Source organism: Achroia grisella, unplaced genomic scaffold, assembly GCF_030625045.1.
Source record: "Achroia grisella isolate CSIRO2021 unplaced genomic scaffold, CSIRO_AGI_Agris_v1 utg729, whole genome shotgun sequence".
Classification (NCBI taxonomy): Eukaryota; Metazoa; Arthropoda; class Insecta; order Lepidoptera; family Pyralidae; genus Achroia; species Achroia grisella.
This window is the reverse complement of record NW_026713004.1, coordinates 982,961-999,446: the sequence shown is the minus strand read 5'-3', so window position 1 is coordinate 999,446 and position 16,486 is coordinate 982,961. Positions and strand designations below refer to the sequence as shown.

General features: G+C 31.0%; 1 protein-coding gene across 1 annotated transcript in view; it reads left to right on the top strand.

Annotated features, from left to right (window-relative positions):
* LOC131850318 (nephrin-like) overlaps positions 1–16,011 on the top strand; it is a 67,769-nt gene extending 51,758 nt beyond the window's left edge. The window contains exons 11-15 of the mRNA XM_059200518.1: positions 571–786; positions 4,584–4,712; positions 5,497–5,598; positions 11,256–11,398; positions 15,716–16,011. Coding sequence (XP_059056501.1) covers positions 571–786; positions 4,584–4,712; positions 5,497–5,598; positions 11,256–11,398; positions 15,716–15,820 — 695 coding nt within the window. The 3' untranslated portion in view covers positions 15,821–16,011. The remainder of the gene's footprint in view (positions 1–570; positions 787–4,583; positions 4,713–5,496; positions 5,599–11,255; positions 11,399–15,715) is intronic.
* The last annotated feature ends 475 nt before the right edge of the window (positions 16,012–16,486 follow it).

Sequence of the window (16,486 nt, the reverse complement as noted above, 5' to 3'; positions counted from 1 at the left end):
ATGGTCCACGACATTGCAAATTGCATGTTTTAAATATTATACTTTAATTTTTATATTCAATTACAGTAATAAAGAAATATAATATTCTAGTCTGTGTATACTACAAAAAAAAATCAACTAAATCAAGTTATTTAGTTGACGGTGGACCAATGATCCGGTCAAGTACAAGTCAGTTGAACAATAATATTTTAGTTACATTCACAAATATTTTATTATTTTAGTTATTAGTACAACTAGTTTGCCCGTTAGTATTTTTCAGCATAAACTAATGAATATTTTACTAAAATATGATAGTCAATTTGTACCAACTTTTTTTTCAGATTACTTAATTGGTGTTGCCCATCAAAATGTTCTTTAATTATGCAATATCGTTCAGCGCTTTACAGATTTGATACGAAATTAACAATATTCCAATTAAAACTGTCCAACTACTATATCGAAATGGGATATTGCATCCTCGTTCATTTTTCGGCGAGTGCAAGTTCTGCTCTCCGGCAGTTTTCGATATAAGTGTACTGCATATGTAATACGCATTATTTCGTATTTATTTAATAAGTAATTTACTTTTAGGTTATGAAGGTGGCCTCCATTCTGTTTACATAGCAGAGGTATGGGCAAATGAAGGTTTAGTCGTAAATGCCAGCAATGCTGTGGCAACATGGAACCTTCGAAGACTTGGAGCAAAGAGACAATTGAAATTGGTCATATACGCTGCCAATGCTAGAGGAAGATCAGAGCATATAACATTTACAGTGGAAACTGCACCAAGATTATCACCTAGAACAGGCAAGTTTAATTAATTACTTTTTTTCGCAAATTAGTTTCAACATGATTGTGATTCGTAACTTAACATTTCTTTAGTGTCATATACCTAATATCCATTATTTTAGATATATGAAACATAGTAGTGAAAATCCATTCTTATGCAACAGTATTACCATTGATGTGGTTACCATTCCCCTTCCATCTTTAAGGAATATTTCTGTATTTTAGTCGCTAGTCCATCCATATGGATAATAAAGAAATAGTAGGACCCATTTCATTTATTCATAAACGAGGAAAAATTCTGTACAAACAAAGAAATATGACGTTATACTCATAATTCTTCTTACAACTCGCATAAAACGTTTAAACATAAGAATGAGGTATTTTCCTAAACGGTGAATATACATTTTTAATATCGAATTCAGTACTACTTTCTTTTTTCCTAATATTTGGTTATCATCATGTTTTGGATTTGATGTTATTTAGATCTTTATGATCAGGATTTGAGTATCTAAAATTAAGTATGTTCAACTCAAATGTAACTATTTTAACTTCTGTAGACAATATTTAAATATAATGTTACTAAATCACATGACTAACATCATCTTTACGTGTCCTTTTTCGTCTGAACCCATTTGGAGTTAGTTAATAACAAAGTTAGAAGACATTATTACAACCAACAATGTAACCCGAGGCCTAATATGACTTCCATAGAGATCTTTAAAGAAGAATATATGGCATATAAACATATAACATATAATCCCAGGACAATTCACACAGCGCCATCTAGACCCAAGTTAAGCTAGCTAAAGCTTGTGTTATGGGTACTAGACAACTGATACAAATACATAGATAATTTTTTTTTCGTAAATACATACATATTATATATAGAAAATACCCAGACCGATACAAACAATCATACTCATGAATACAAATGTTTGTGCCGTGCGAGGAATCGAACCCGCGACCATCGGACGTAAAGCGGTGTGCTAGACTGCTAGACCACCGAGGTCGTCAACATGCAGTATGCAGTACGTCGTCGTACGTCGACATGCAGTAACATTAACACTGGTAGACTATTGATTTTGAAGCTCATTATAATAACTGTTCTGAAGCCCGAATAAACAATAACTTGCATATAAATATTGAGAATTGTAATTTTGATCAAAAGTCAAATTATTTGAATGTTCAAGATTTAAATTTAATTATAGATAATTTATCAATAAAAAGTATTTATATTTACTCTGGGTCTAAGTGGTTACGAGTATTTTCATAGGTTATGGAATGAACTACTTACCGAGGTTCTCCTTAGAGACTACAGCATAAGGCACTTTAAAAAGGGCGTAAAAGGAATTCTTTAGGGTCGGAAATGTGCACGTGTCACTTTTGGTATTACGGGCTTTCATAGTACACGGAATTAGACTGGTTAAATGTTTTCTCATCTTTTTGTAAAGTTTAATAATAATAATAATGCAGTAAAGAAAAAAATATGTAGGTGTTGATTTTTATAATAATGAAAGGTTAAATAATGGCACATATGTTCAATTGTTACTCTTAACTTTCAAAGGGATACCTTAATAAATATAAACAGAACAAAACAGTCTTAACATACCCCATAAAACCAAAAACTTCGAAGAGTTCAGAGAGAACGAATAGCAAAAGTATTTCCCCCGAGAATTTAATATATCGCACGGAAAACTTTTAACATGTCTTTGAAGACAATTTAGTCAGGCTAAGTTCGATTAGAAACGCCCTAACTACATGTAGTACAACGGAATTACAGAACTACATATAATACATATGTAGTAATACGTATGTATATGAAGTTGTGTCTTTTTAATTTAATATTAAATAATTCGATTAATAAATTAGAAATATTTTTTTTTGTACCTATACTATATTATAAAGAGGTAAAGCTGTGAGGTAGTAGGGGGTAATTAATCTTTGGACCTACTGAACCAATTTTGAAAATTCTTTTACTGGTGGATAGCCCATTTATCGGGGAAGGCTATAAGCTAACATCACGCTAAGCTCAATAGGAGCGAACCTGTATTGAAAAATGTAGCAAAGGTAGGGGAAATGTGAAGCAGATGAAGTTACATGAGTCAGCTAGTATAATATTTTGGACGGAATGTGTGTATGAAAAAAATGAATTCCTGTAAGGATATTAATGAATATTTTGATTATCAATTATAAATAACGACAATCTACGAAAATAGAGAACGTTGTAGCCCAATATATTACTACGCCGACTTAGACAGACAGGTCGTGAGTTCACATCTAGCTGACGTTTGTATCATCTAAATTATAATATATAACTACATCTAAATTCATATTATTAACTGACTCTCTGAGGATGAAAAAACTGATAATTAATCAAATTATTCCGAGAGATTTTGGTAGATTTGATTTGTGGAGGTCTAGTGTGACTTCGATACATGAACATATGAGATTTAAATATAACATAAAAATACATCACGTCATTATATGATGCTCGTGGTACTCTTCATGTTGCCATTCCGGATGACTAAGATTCCTGTAATTCGACATCACGTACTTTACCTGATCACAATTTACAAAACATGTTGCTTAGTAGCTGAAATAGGTAAGCAATAGATGCCTACGTAGAAAACTCTGTAGAAAGGCTCCCATGATATAACTATTATTAAATATCATATTCAATAACTATTTCAATACATTTCAATTCATTTGTAATTATAGTATGTTTAAGGACTAGAGGTAATAAACAAATCCTATTATAATGGATCATCAACATCATATATATAAATAAATATGGTAATGGTATACTTAAATATAAAATTAAAAGGAAAGTTGGAAATATCTTAGAAAATAAAGAGAGAAATGGATGCTCTTGCACATTTAACTTAAACTTCGAACATTGCTGTAAAACTCGATCAGTTAGAAACTTCGATTAAAGACACTCTGTGAGTTGGTATCAGTTCTTGGCATCACTTTTTAAAAGTTGTATATTACTAAATAATCATTATTGATCAAGGATTTCTGAAATAATAATGGAAATTAATGACTATTAAGTCATTAATGTCCATTATTATTTCAGAATCCCGAATGAGGTAATCAAAGGACACTACTTGGGCACGAATGAATGACAATAAGATGATGAATTCAGGTCAGTTGGCACTACCCGCATCATGGCAAATTGGCACCTTGATATATTTGAGTAGATATAGAATATTGTCAGCACTGGGGAAAATATTGCCCATTTCTAGCAATCCGCAAATGTTAACAGTGTATCTTTGAATCTGATGTGGTAGAACTACCTTTTCTCGTATTAATGTTGATTGTTATTCGTATTTCCATTGCTCGAGTCAATTTTTGTATGTGTTATAATGGAATGGTACACTCGTCTGCGATAACTGTATACCAATGGACTATGTCAGGATGACTATAAAGTCAGATATTTGATGTTTGATAAATTAGAACTCAACTTTGTGATCTAAATCGTGATAGTAAACCACTAGTGCAAGATTCTCTCACAAATATATTAACTTAGTAATCACTATTAATTTTCTCACTATACATTTAAAAAAATTATCTTATTTTGTATATTAAAAATAGATGCATATTTTAATAAAGAACAACTACGGGTTGCTAAACTCTTTCATTGAAAATATCCAATCTTATTTCATGAATAGGTTAATGTATAGAACGCTCCATTTAAAAGTTCTCTGTCCATGAAAATTCGACACCAACGCGTTCCCGTCTTGAATACATAATTAATTCATCAATTTTCAAAGTGTCTCCTAAAATATATTAAATTATTGTTATATTGTACACAGAAGCTCAAGAAGCCTGGGAGGTGAATTGGGCGATAGGTGGTGTTTTAGGTGCCGCTTTGACGGTGGCCATCATTTTATGTCTCGCCCTTATTGCTACGAGAATAAGGCATAGATCGAGAGATTATGAAGGTAAGTACTTACACTCCTTTCAGTTTTGTACAAAAACAAAGAGTATTACAAGTTCGAGGTGTTTGTATCATGTAGTGACTTTGAAGCTTTAGTATAAGTAATTTATAAACTAGACTATTTCAATATTAGTTTAATATGGATGTCTTTTTAATGAAAAATGTTATAAGGATAATATCTATTTATATCTATTTATGTATCTGGCAGTGCCATCATAGCTTCTAAACAGTGAGGCTGATTTTAATTCCTTAATTTTGTTTCAAAGTTGACGTCTCATGTTGTTTCTTAGCTATAGCTTATCTCAATCTTTCCACTGAAGCTAGTATTATGATACTATCTGTATCCCACAGCACCACTTAAGTGAAGTCAGGAAAAAAAATACATATATACCAAATTGCATTAATATTTTATACTACAATGGAGGCAAACAAGCCTAAGGTCCATCTCATGATAAACGATTACCGTATATTTATATACGTAGATTAATTTTTGCTGGAATGAGTAATAAGCATCTAAACAAAATTGAAACAAATTTTGATTAACTTAGTATATCAATTGATAGCTCCTGAATCAAAATATACTAATAAATAAAAACTGGTGAAATCTTAACTTAGCGCAGGAATTAGCAAACCATCTATATACAATTAAATTTTTAAATCCTCGTAGGTATATTAATTTGCGAGTAACTTCCACTTGAAGCTCATGGAACGAAATTCCAGACTTAACTCATTAAACCGTCCGACCCAAGTCCTTTTCGTCTGTAATTACATGTAATTAAATTTCACAGTAACAATGCCATCGAGCAAGAACCAAAAAACAACTTTGCCGAAACGAAGCTCGCCTCACGGACCGGACGAGAGGAACCCTGACCTAATACCCTTAAGTAAAGGTAAATACTATTTAATTTATACTCGAGTATTATCGTTCCATCAGCCATTTGGACTTACTTAAGTAAATAAAATTTTGATGGGTAGAAAGTGACATGTTACTCTAGAAGTAATGGTCGAGACATTACTAGGTTAGGTACACAATATTAATATTGTTTTTCAATTAAAAGTAACAAGAGCTGAAATTCATGGTAAAATTTCCATGTGTTTGAACTGTTGAACTTTGATATAGAATTATTTCAATCTACCATAATAATTTAACACACTTTTATTAATTATTTCTCTATAACACATACATTGTATGTACCATATTAAAAAAACATTTTTATATTTATTGAGTTAAATTTAAGATTTCTGTATCCAAGTCTGACTCTGACTCATATATGTGAGAAAATATAATATTTAAAATTTTCTGAAATCGCTCAACTATTTCAGAAAATTATAAATATTATATTTTCATAGTTTTATTCCAATATTTTTGTCATAGTTAATTGTATGGTTGGTAATTTTTAATACATTAGATTGTTGTCCATGTTATGTCCATCTGTTGTATTAAAAAAAAACTACTTTTCTATATATACTCTTTTTATAACTTTATACAGTATATTGTACATCAACTGCAAACACTGTATTCACCACTAGAACTGTATATTAAAAACATATTTTTCTAACCAAATATCTCGTGAATATCCAGCTGAAAGCCGACGTCATATCATACGAGGAGCGAACTGTGTCACAGATGTCGCCAGACAGAAATGCGGCAACTTAAAACTCGAATTACCCTTGTTTTGTTACGTGCGGAGACTTGGCTCGTTTTACTTTAAAACTTCACTTATTAGGCAGAACTATCCTTTTACTCGAGCGTTTTAGGGTTGCTCGTAAACGGAAACCAGAGTGCTTAAGCACTTACGTTTTGTTCCGCCTAGGATTGTTGAAAGTGTCGTGTTTTAAAATGTTTAATTTGGGAAATCTTGAGAGTACTAGCAGAGTTACTAGTTCATTCATGTTTGCTTAGTATAAATTTCTGATTATTCTGATATCTGAGATATTATATTGTATGCAACTCGAATGCCTTCTATTACCTAGAATATTATTTCAATTAAATGTAATATATTACTACTACTTTCTAGTCGTCTTTTCCTATTACTAGACAGTTTTTTTAGGGACGATAACTAAATGGTGCACAGAAAAGATCCTGCGCTAACGATATTTGCAGATGTAACATATTTGGAAGACAATAGGATTAGAACAAAATCAGATTACTTAGCATATCGTACTAAGAAAGAAAATCGTCATCATCCTAAAAAGAAACTTATAGTTAGACCACAGGAAGATCTAATATGGTATTACTAGCTATGGGTATTCCGTTATTTATAAAAGATTAAACAAAGTTTTTAACGTCGATCAGATGTTAGGTTGGAACGACTTTTCGAGTTTATAAATGGGCACTTCAAGCTCATACTTAAAAAGAAAAGAGATAATGGCTGAGATGATGATGATAAAATGAATACAGTATTACTTGGACTAAAAGCAACCTATAGATACTCCAATAGGATGTTTCCTCATACACGTGTTTTAAGGTTATTAATAATTCAACTCCTATACGTTGAAGTAGGTGGATACGTAGATACAAGAACTTCCTGATAGAGAAAATTGAAATATTATACACCTAACTCAAGACAGAATTTATATAAAATATTAACACTGATATCAAGCTCGCGACTTGCCCTGTATGAAAATATAGACATATAGTGTATACCCTAGTAGAATCACTCACATTTCTTATCCCGAGTTCATTTTTCGAATAGGGTGGATGGCTTTCTGATATTACAAATGCAAAGCAAATTTTTAATCGTTACATTTTTATATGAAAATTAACTTTGGAACTTAATAATAATAAAGTTCATTTTCACTGTTCTTGTATTTCCATTTCTTATTATCAATGACTGTCTAGATGGTTTGTAGTACTGTACATGTAAATCTATTTTCAGTATAAAGGCTATTAATAAATTGTGGGCTAAATCAATTTAATTGTTCATTATTAAAGTAATAACTTAATTGATCTAAGTTTATTTAATCGGTTTCATGTTTCTATAGCCATTTTAAGATTATATCACGATCAATCATTTCATAACTTGCCACAAATGTAATCAATTTTACTATCATCGGTTTTTAGTCCTTGTTATTTGGGATCGGCACATCCGACAATATTATTATCTACTAAAATTTTACAAACTTTTAAAAGTACGTTTTCATTTATTATAGTTACTATAGGTACTATAAAATACTGATTATATTGTTATAATCAGTTTTTTATATAATAAATTGTTATTTATTTTGATTTTGACTTGAACATAAAAAAATTGTATTAAACTATATTTTGTATTAAACTAGTACCTGTAGTCAAAATCAAAATAAAAAACAATTTATTTATGTGGGACATTTGAGTCGTTTATGAACATTAAATTTTTTGTATTATATTTTTTCCTACCATCACTATACAGAATCAATTGAGAAGAACTGGCAAGAAACTCAACTGAATTTCTTTTTTTAATAGACTGTTTTTACTTTTATTTACATTGTATACTTATGTAGATGTCTATGTCTAACATTAATTTTGTATTCTATAATTATTTTAAGTTTTGTTGATGTTTAAAAATCTTTCTTTATTATATTGCCTTGCATTTATTCCATTATTTGAGGTAGGAGCAGTATGTAATATTTTTCCCCTATTCTCTATCAGCCATCACATCTGAGCTTACTGTCCTTTTATACATATCACCTTTTACACAATCCATCCAAACTTTATAAAAATAAAAATAATAAACTACTATAAAATTAATTGGAAATGTTATATTACTTATATTAATCTACGCATGCTAAATTAGAAGCAATTAAAAATGAAAAATAAATTCGTCGCGTAAATGGACGAACTGTAGAGAAAACGATTACGTGTTTGAAGGTCATTAACAGGAAAGAAAGTCACGGGGTGGTAGGTAATAATAAAAATAATAATTACATTTACAATTTTAGTGTTAAATTCTAAAAACCAAACTTGTTGAGTTGAGTATGCAAATTTCATTAAACAGAGCCAGTAAGTTGGAGCTACGCTTGTATAATTTTCAGCTCAAGCCGTAAGGATTAGCGGGTCAAGTTTGTTGCCTCTATTTATTTTCTCGTATTTATTTATTTGTTTGTGTAGATCAATACTGCTTCGTTGCGAGCGCCGAATAATTAGTTTAGTGTAGTAACAGGCCACGGCTTGCAGTTAACAAAGTTTCTTGGTTGCAACCTTTTTATGCAATCACTTATTCATTCTCAGTTTGTTAGTTGTCTAATTTCTATGTAAATTGCTTGGCTGTTTCAGCGTCTCTGAATTTAAGTCTTCATTAATCATATTTAGAACTTGGCGTTATTATAATTGAGTTTGAATTGATTTTGTTGTTTTACTTGTTGCCTTTCTCGGTATTATTCCATTGTAACGTAATCATTATGATGGAAATTATGTTGTACTTCATGGAAAATATCTACAAGAATGACGTCAGACTAAGTAATAATTGATGTAAATAATACTACTTACCAACTATAGCTCTTAATTTTGAATTGAAAAGGTCTTTATTAGTTACTTTATCCATAATTATTATTATATAAAATAGGGAAATAATTATAGTTAGTCATGATCAGTGGTTTACGCCGAAAGGTCGTTACTTCAAATCTTGGTGACTAAGAAACAACTTATCAACTAACAAACTAATCCGCTAGTTGATATTGTCTCTGACTACTCCAATCTGATATAGTGTTTGTGTATAAAATAATATGGGAATATAAATTAGTATAGAAACAGTTGACTATCTGTTTCTATACTTTTATTTATGTTAAAAGTACTTAAAGTAAATAATTAAGTTCACATAAGTTCTCTCTTAAGGTTTGCACAGACAATCGAGTGACAGTAAATCTCTGAACTTCATATTCTATTTTAAACATAATATAAAATGATTAAACACATATTTGAACTGAATAAAATTCATTTTGTTACAATACGACTAAGTTAAATCAGGCTTCAAAGGAATTAGTCGAGTATGAAACATGTTAACCTTCTAACCGTGATCATATAGTACTTAAGCTAATTAATATGATTGCGGTCAGGACACGGGAGAACGCATGCGAAAGTATGTGTACTCAGAAGCATAAGTGATAACTAATAACTGCAAATATGTGGTTTGTCGGAGGTAAAACAGTTTATACATTAGAACTAACTATTAGCCGACCCCGTATACGTTGCGATGCCATATGAGTTAAAATCGCTATTAAAAAATAGGGGTTGGTGATAGAACGGTGAAAATTTTGGGTTGTTATTTGATGGCCTCGGTGGTCTAGCGGATTAGATATTTCAGATGGTCGCCGATTCGATTCGCAAGTGTGATAGTTAGTATCGGTCTGGGTATTTTCTATGTATAATATATATTTACGAATATATAAAACCTTTTTTGTAAATTTTGTGAAATTATTTCGAAGAAAGTACTGCACGGATTTGAAAAATTCTTTCATCATTTAAAATAATTACTTTTCCAGATAAATATCGGCATTATATATATATATATATATATATATAATACAGAAGATTTTGGTATTTGGTATTTGCCAATATTGTAAAAATAATACAACTCCCATGACTTAAAAAATCATCATGTCAATATTAATTCATAATGAAAATTTTTAATATAATAAAGTTTGGAACAAATACATAAATACATACTTACATTACATACAAATACATACATTTCTTTCTGTATATTTGAATCCAACAGGGAGCGAACCTGCCACCATCACTCAGTTATTTAATATCGATGTTTCCTTTACCAGAGAGTCAATCAGAAATATATAAAAAAGCACAAAGTTTTTCTTTTATCTAAGCCAGTATTGAACTAACGACCTCTTGAGTGTAATTCGGAGTAGGAAACCACTAAGCCACTACGGTCTTTGAATTAATTAATGAAAAATATTAATTAAATTTTTGAGTGTTTGCCTCGGCCATGATATATAATTATGAGGCCCTGAAGTATCGAAAATAATATCCCTCGTCCTCCACACATTAACTTTTTAATAAACGGAAGGTCGACAAAGTGGTCCCATAGGCGTAATATTTTCATTGCTTAGGTATCTTGTATTGTTAACCTGAGCCGCCGCTATATTACTAAAGCAACAATTATTATATGCACTTTTCTTATATTTATTTATTTAATTCACGCTACATGACCCATTTTAAAAGTACCTTATAGATTAACATATATATGAAATAATCTATACATCTATATATAAATGAAATTGAAGTGTCTGTTTGTAATATTGAAATAACCGTTTTTACTACATGCATATGAATACACCAAAAAAACATTTTTTACAATTTTTGTCTGTCTGTCTGTCTATCTGTTTTTTCCGGCTAATCTCTGAAATGGCTGAACCGATTATGACGGGCTACTTTTATTTAAAAAAAATTAACATAATAATTTTATAAATTTAGGAATCATCATCATTTCATCATCATCATTAAATTTAGGAATATAAAATCTTAAATATAGAACTCAAGTGCACCAACAGTCGAATAATATAATAGTAGTGATATTCTATTATTGCATACTCAGATATTTTTAATGCTCAGGCATCTTGGACTGTCAACCTGAGCCGCCGCTATACGCAGCAGTGGCCGCTGCGCCTAAGAATTCAAACAGCGCGCACAGCTTACCCCGCACGCAATCGCCGAGCACGCCCACTTCGCCACACGCTCAATACACTGACTCCCAGGTTGGCAAACTAACATTTAATACTAGCTTTCAAGTCTGTAGATAAACAAGCTATTGCATGAATGTAACTAAAGATTCGAACAGCGCGCACAGCTTACCCCGCACGCAATCGCCGAGCACGCCCACTTCGCCACACGCTCAATACACTGACTCCCAGGTTGGCAAACTAACATTTAATACTAGCTTTCAAGTCTGTAGATAACCAAGCTATTGCATGAATGTAACTAAAGATTCGAACAGCGCGCACAGCTTACCCCGCACGCAATCGCCGAGCACGCCCACTTCGCCACACGCTCAATACACTGACTCCCAGGTTGGCAATCTAATATTTAATACTAGCTTTCAAGCTTGTAGATAATCAAGCTATTGCATGAATGTAACTAAAGATTCGAACAGCGCGCACAGCTTACCCCGCACGCAATCGCCGAGCACGCCCACTTCGCCACACGCTCAATACACTGACTCCCAGGTTGGCAATCTAATATTTAATACTAGCTTTCAAGCTTGTAGATAATCAAGCTATTGCATGAATGTAACTAAAGATTCGAACAGCGCGCACAGCTTACCCCGGACGCAATCGCCGAGCACGCCCACTTCGCCACACGCTCAATACACTGACTCCCAGGTTGGCAAACTAACATTTAGCATACAGCTTTTAGACAACCGACCAAGATGTTGCATGAATTGCATGAATGTAATTTAACATATGTTACAATAATATAGTATACAAGCTATGAAAAATTATGATTATTATAGATTATTATTATTATAATTTTTTTTCGTAAATACATAGAAAACACTCAGACCGATACAAACGATCATACTCATGAATACAAATTTTTGTGTTTTGCGAGGAATTGAACCTGCGACCATCGGAAGTAAGGCGGTGTGCTAAACCGCTAGACCACTGAGGCCGTACAATAACTTGTAAACTACTAGTTACGTCTTGGTCAAATCTATACAAGAAAAGTACCAGCTTACATGCAAAAAGGGAATGTTTATAGTCGTTTCATTTAAAAAAGCTATAAAAAATACAACTTAATATAGAACCTCATTCATGTTTCAATTGTTAGGAAATAGCGAGCACTGTTACCGACTTTCTTTTATTTCTATACAGTCATACAGATCACAATTTATTATATATTTTAGATAGTTGTCGAGTTCATTTACATAAATCCTACAAATTCGAGAATATATATAATATTTATTAATCAATTTAACTTTTTTATGGTATTATTGATCAATTAACACTAATAAAAAAAAATAACCCTATCCTGGTTGAACCTCAATTGACATCTTTTTTACAAATCTGTTTTAAAGACCAGTCATTTGCACCCATTCCATTTGTTTTATTTTTAATAACATATAAGTTAATATACTTCGTGCATTTCCAACTCATTTTCCTTAATCATATAAGATGAAGTTGTAGAAGCTTAATTTTACCAATATATTTATAGTTACACTATTGTCCATTTCAAATAAAACTAATTTAAACAATACTACATGAAAATATTCGTAACATAAATAAAAGCACTGGATGTACAGTGATATTTTTATGAATAGCAGTGTTTATTTTTAACTATGAATAATGCTTACCGCCTAGATAGTCGGCTCCCTTTGTAGTATCGAACTGGAAAATTATTTTGTAATTTTTATGTACAAAACTTTTTCATTTTAGTACGCCAATCGAACATTTTTAAAAGCTTTTATTTTATTTAAATTAGTTAAACTAGATTTGTATAATACTGGTAAAATAAAAATGTCTGCTACATTGTTTCGGGTACACGAAATGAAGGATGAAATTAAAATAAAAAGATAAAGAAGTAGAAAGAAAATGAAGATAGTAGTTATCCTAAGGATGATAAGATGTAAGGATGATAATATTGTATTATTGCTTGCTTACTGGTTCACCACATAATGCATTATTTTTTATATATAATATTATTACTTTTACTTTAGATTGTATAATTTGTTATTTTACCTTACCTTAGGTAGGTAATTGGTGAAAAAAAAATGAAGTCAAACCTAATGAATAAAAATAAATAAAAATACGAATTACTAATTGTACAATCGAAAACAAAATAAAATTAAGTAAACATATATATATTATTGTATTATTTGTACAGTAAAGAAGAAGAAACAATAAGAGTGACATGAGGTTTTTTTTTTGTGAATGATAATGTAATGGTGCACCTGCCTGCGCTAACGGTTTACGCTGGCAGGGCACCAGTGGAGGATGATAAGATGAGCATGAGATCAGGTCAGTTAGCCCATCGTGACAAATTCACCAGGAATTTATCACGATGGTTTCCAGGGGGAACCGCGTGGAGGTCGACCTGACATGATACATTGCTAGCAATGGGGTTATCAATCCACATTACTAACAATCCCCTTCCCCCCCAGTGACATGAGGTTACCTAGTTCTAAACTAATTTGCCAGAAATTAACAACGTTAGTATTCAAGCAACTCAGTAGAGACTAAAATAATATTGAGGGTGAAGTTAGATCATGTACCCCATTGTTGCCAATTCACGATATACTATGATATCTAAAAGGTCCGCGTAAAAGTTACCTATCAGGGTACATCGCCAGTAATGCTAGCCTTGTTACTAACAAACCGCGTCACCCCTGACGCAAATACTATTACGTACAAAACCTAATTAATGTTAAGCCGTAGGTAGGGTCACTTCTGCCACGGTTGATTCTAATATCCTCGAAATTAATGTGGGCTAGCTGAGTTTAATAGTGACCTTTATGGGGCAATAGTACATTGCGATTTAAAAAAAAATATTTCTGACTCGAATTTCTTCCTTCCACATTATAAAAGGATCTTCATATGGTTTTCATCACTATTTAGAAAATTTCTTCCGGAAAGATCATATGTTATATATGTATTATATGATGAGTTATATTTTAACAGATAAATAATACGTACAGCTAAATCGAGTGCGGGGTAGATAGTAATATTAACAGAAGGATAAATTATTACTTTTCTTCTTATACTGAAATATATTATCTATATTTAGCATCAGGTATAAAGTAAATATTGGTATGTTTAATAATATTCAGATTCCATCTTCTCTAAGTCACAATTATTGATATAGCATTTGAATGCTTGAGTTATTTCAATCATATTTTAATATCTATTTCTGTTCATGGAGTAGGCGTTTAATATTTATTATGAATCAATAGCTTCTATTTATTATTTTAATGGCTACTTAAATTATATTCGATTATTATAAAAGATTTATTTACCTAAATTATTAAAGGTTTATTAATATTATAGAAGTTTTTACTCCAAATTATATTAAATAGTTAAGTAGGTATAATATTATCTTAAGACACTGTGGAACAAAAATAATATAGAAAGTGTTTCCCTAGTATCTTATATTAAATTTCTTTATTAAAATTTAGGTAAATACTAATAATATTTCTGGACAATTCTCACAGCGCCATCTAGTCCCATGCTCAGCAGAGCTTGTGTTATGGGTCCTAAACAACTGATATAAATACATGGATATACATTTTTTAATAAATACATATTATACATAGAAAACACCCAGACCAAAACAAACAATCATACTCATGAATACAAATGTTTGTACCGTGCGAGGAATCGAACTTACGACTATCGGATAGTAAAGCGGTGTATTAAACCACTATAACACCGAGGCTGTAAAATAATAATAAATGTTACCTTTGAGCTGTCTATATATTTGATTGAAAGGATAATCGCTTCTTTAGATCATTGTTGCAAATATTACAATTTATATCATAAGAGTTCTATTTATACTACCAATGTGAGAAAGAAACACATAACCTATTTAGTGGAAAAAATATCTGACTTTAATAAAAATTATAGATATCATGGAGTTTATTGTTTTGAATTATTTAATTTAGTTTTCTTATCTTAAGTAATAAAGAGTTACCGATTGTTTTATGAAAGATAAATCAATCTTAAGATATACAAATAATTTTTTTTGCAATTAGAATGGTACATAAACTGACTGCCTATCTAATGATAAGTGGCAACCGTCGCCTATATGTACGAACAGCATTCATCAGCATTAGTACAGCATCATTATTAAGGAGATCTTGTTATCATATGATACCCGCGTTACCACTTATATTTTGGCAATACATAAGTTGTACCTTGATTCCAGAGGATAAATTGTCATCCCTCTCCTCCCTCCCTCATCCCTAAGCGCACCCTACAAAAGAAACAGCATTCAAACCAAGCTGCTAGGTGAGACTAAGCTTCCCATTTTACAGTCCCTGATGATTATTTTTAAGGTATTCATGTTAATATTGATTTCAGAGTGATTCGGGTCGCAGTGTGGTAAATGGTACGATGAGATCACATCGCGAAGTAGTAACTACAAGAACGCCATTGCTAGCGGCTCATCAAGAGAGTTGTGTGTAAAATAAAGAAATTATTTTTATTTTTAGAAAATAAATTACCTCTAATATTTGTCTTGTCTTAGTTAATTGCGGTTGGAATTTTTGAAAATGAAATGAGTTGTTGCTAATATTCTTTTTTGCCATAAAAATTAAATACTTAGATATATTAATTTTGCGTATTAAACGAATTATTTTTATTTCATTTGATTTAATTCAGTTAAATCTCTATCATTCATATAAATATTTATAAGTACATAAATTTAATAATCTTGTGTTAAAATTTATTTCAAATCTATATGTGAATTATTAATAAATAATTATTTATTAATGATACTCACTTTTGCAAAATGTATACAATTATTTCATTTAAAATTTAGTCCATTAGGTATTTATGAAGCAATTAAGCGAGAAATTTTGCCTATCTGTATATTACGTGGCAGATTAGAGACTTAAAATAACAATATCGTTTAGCGAATAAAAACTCTCGTTCTAATTTATTAATTCGAAAATTTTGATTTATTACGTTCAGTTGCGTAATATATAGACGGGTGCAAGGACAATGACTGATAAATGATGAAATTGTAAATAAAATATTCCTTAGAAATTATCAAATAACTATATTATAAGACTAGGTAGGTACTCTTTAAGAGAATAAGGGAATAAGTAAAACAGGCTCTAAGCTAAGTGA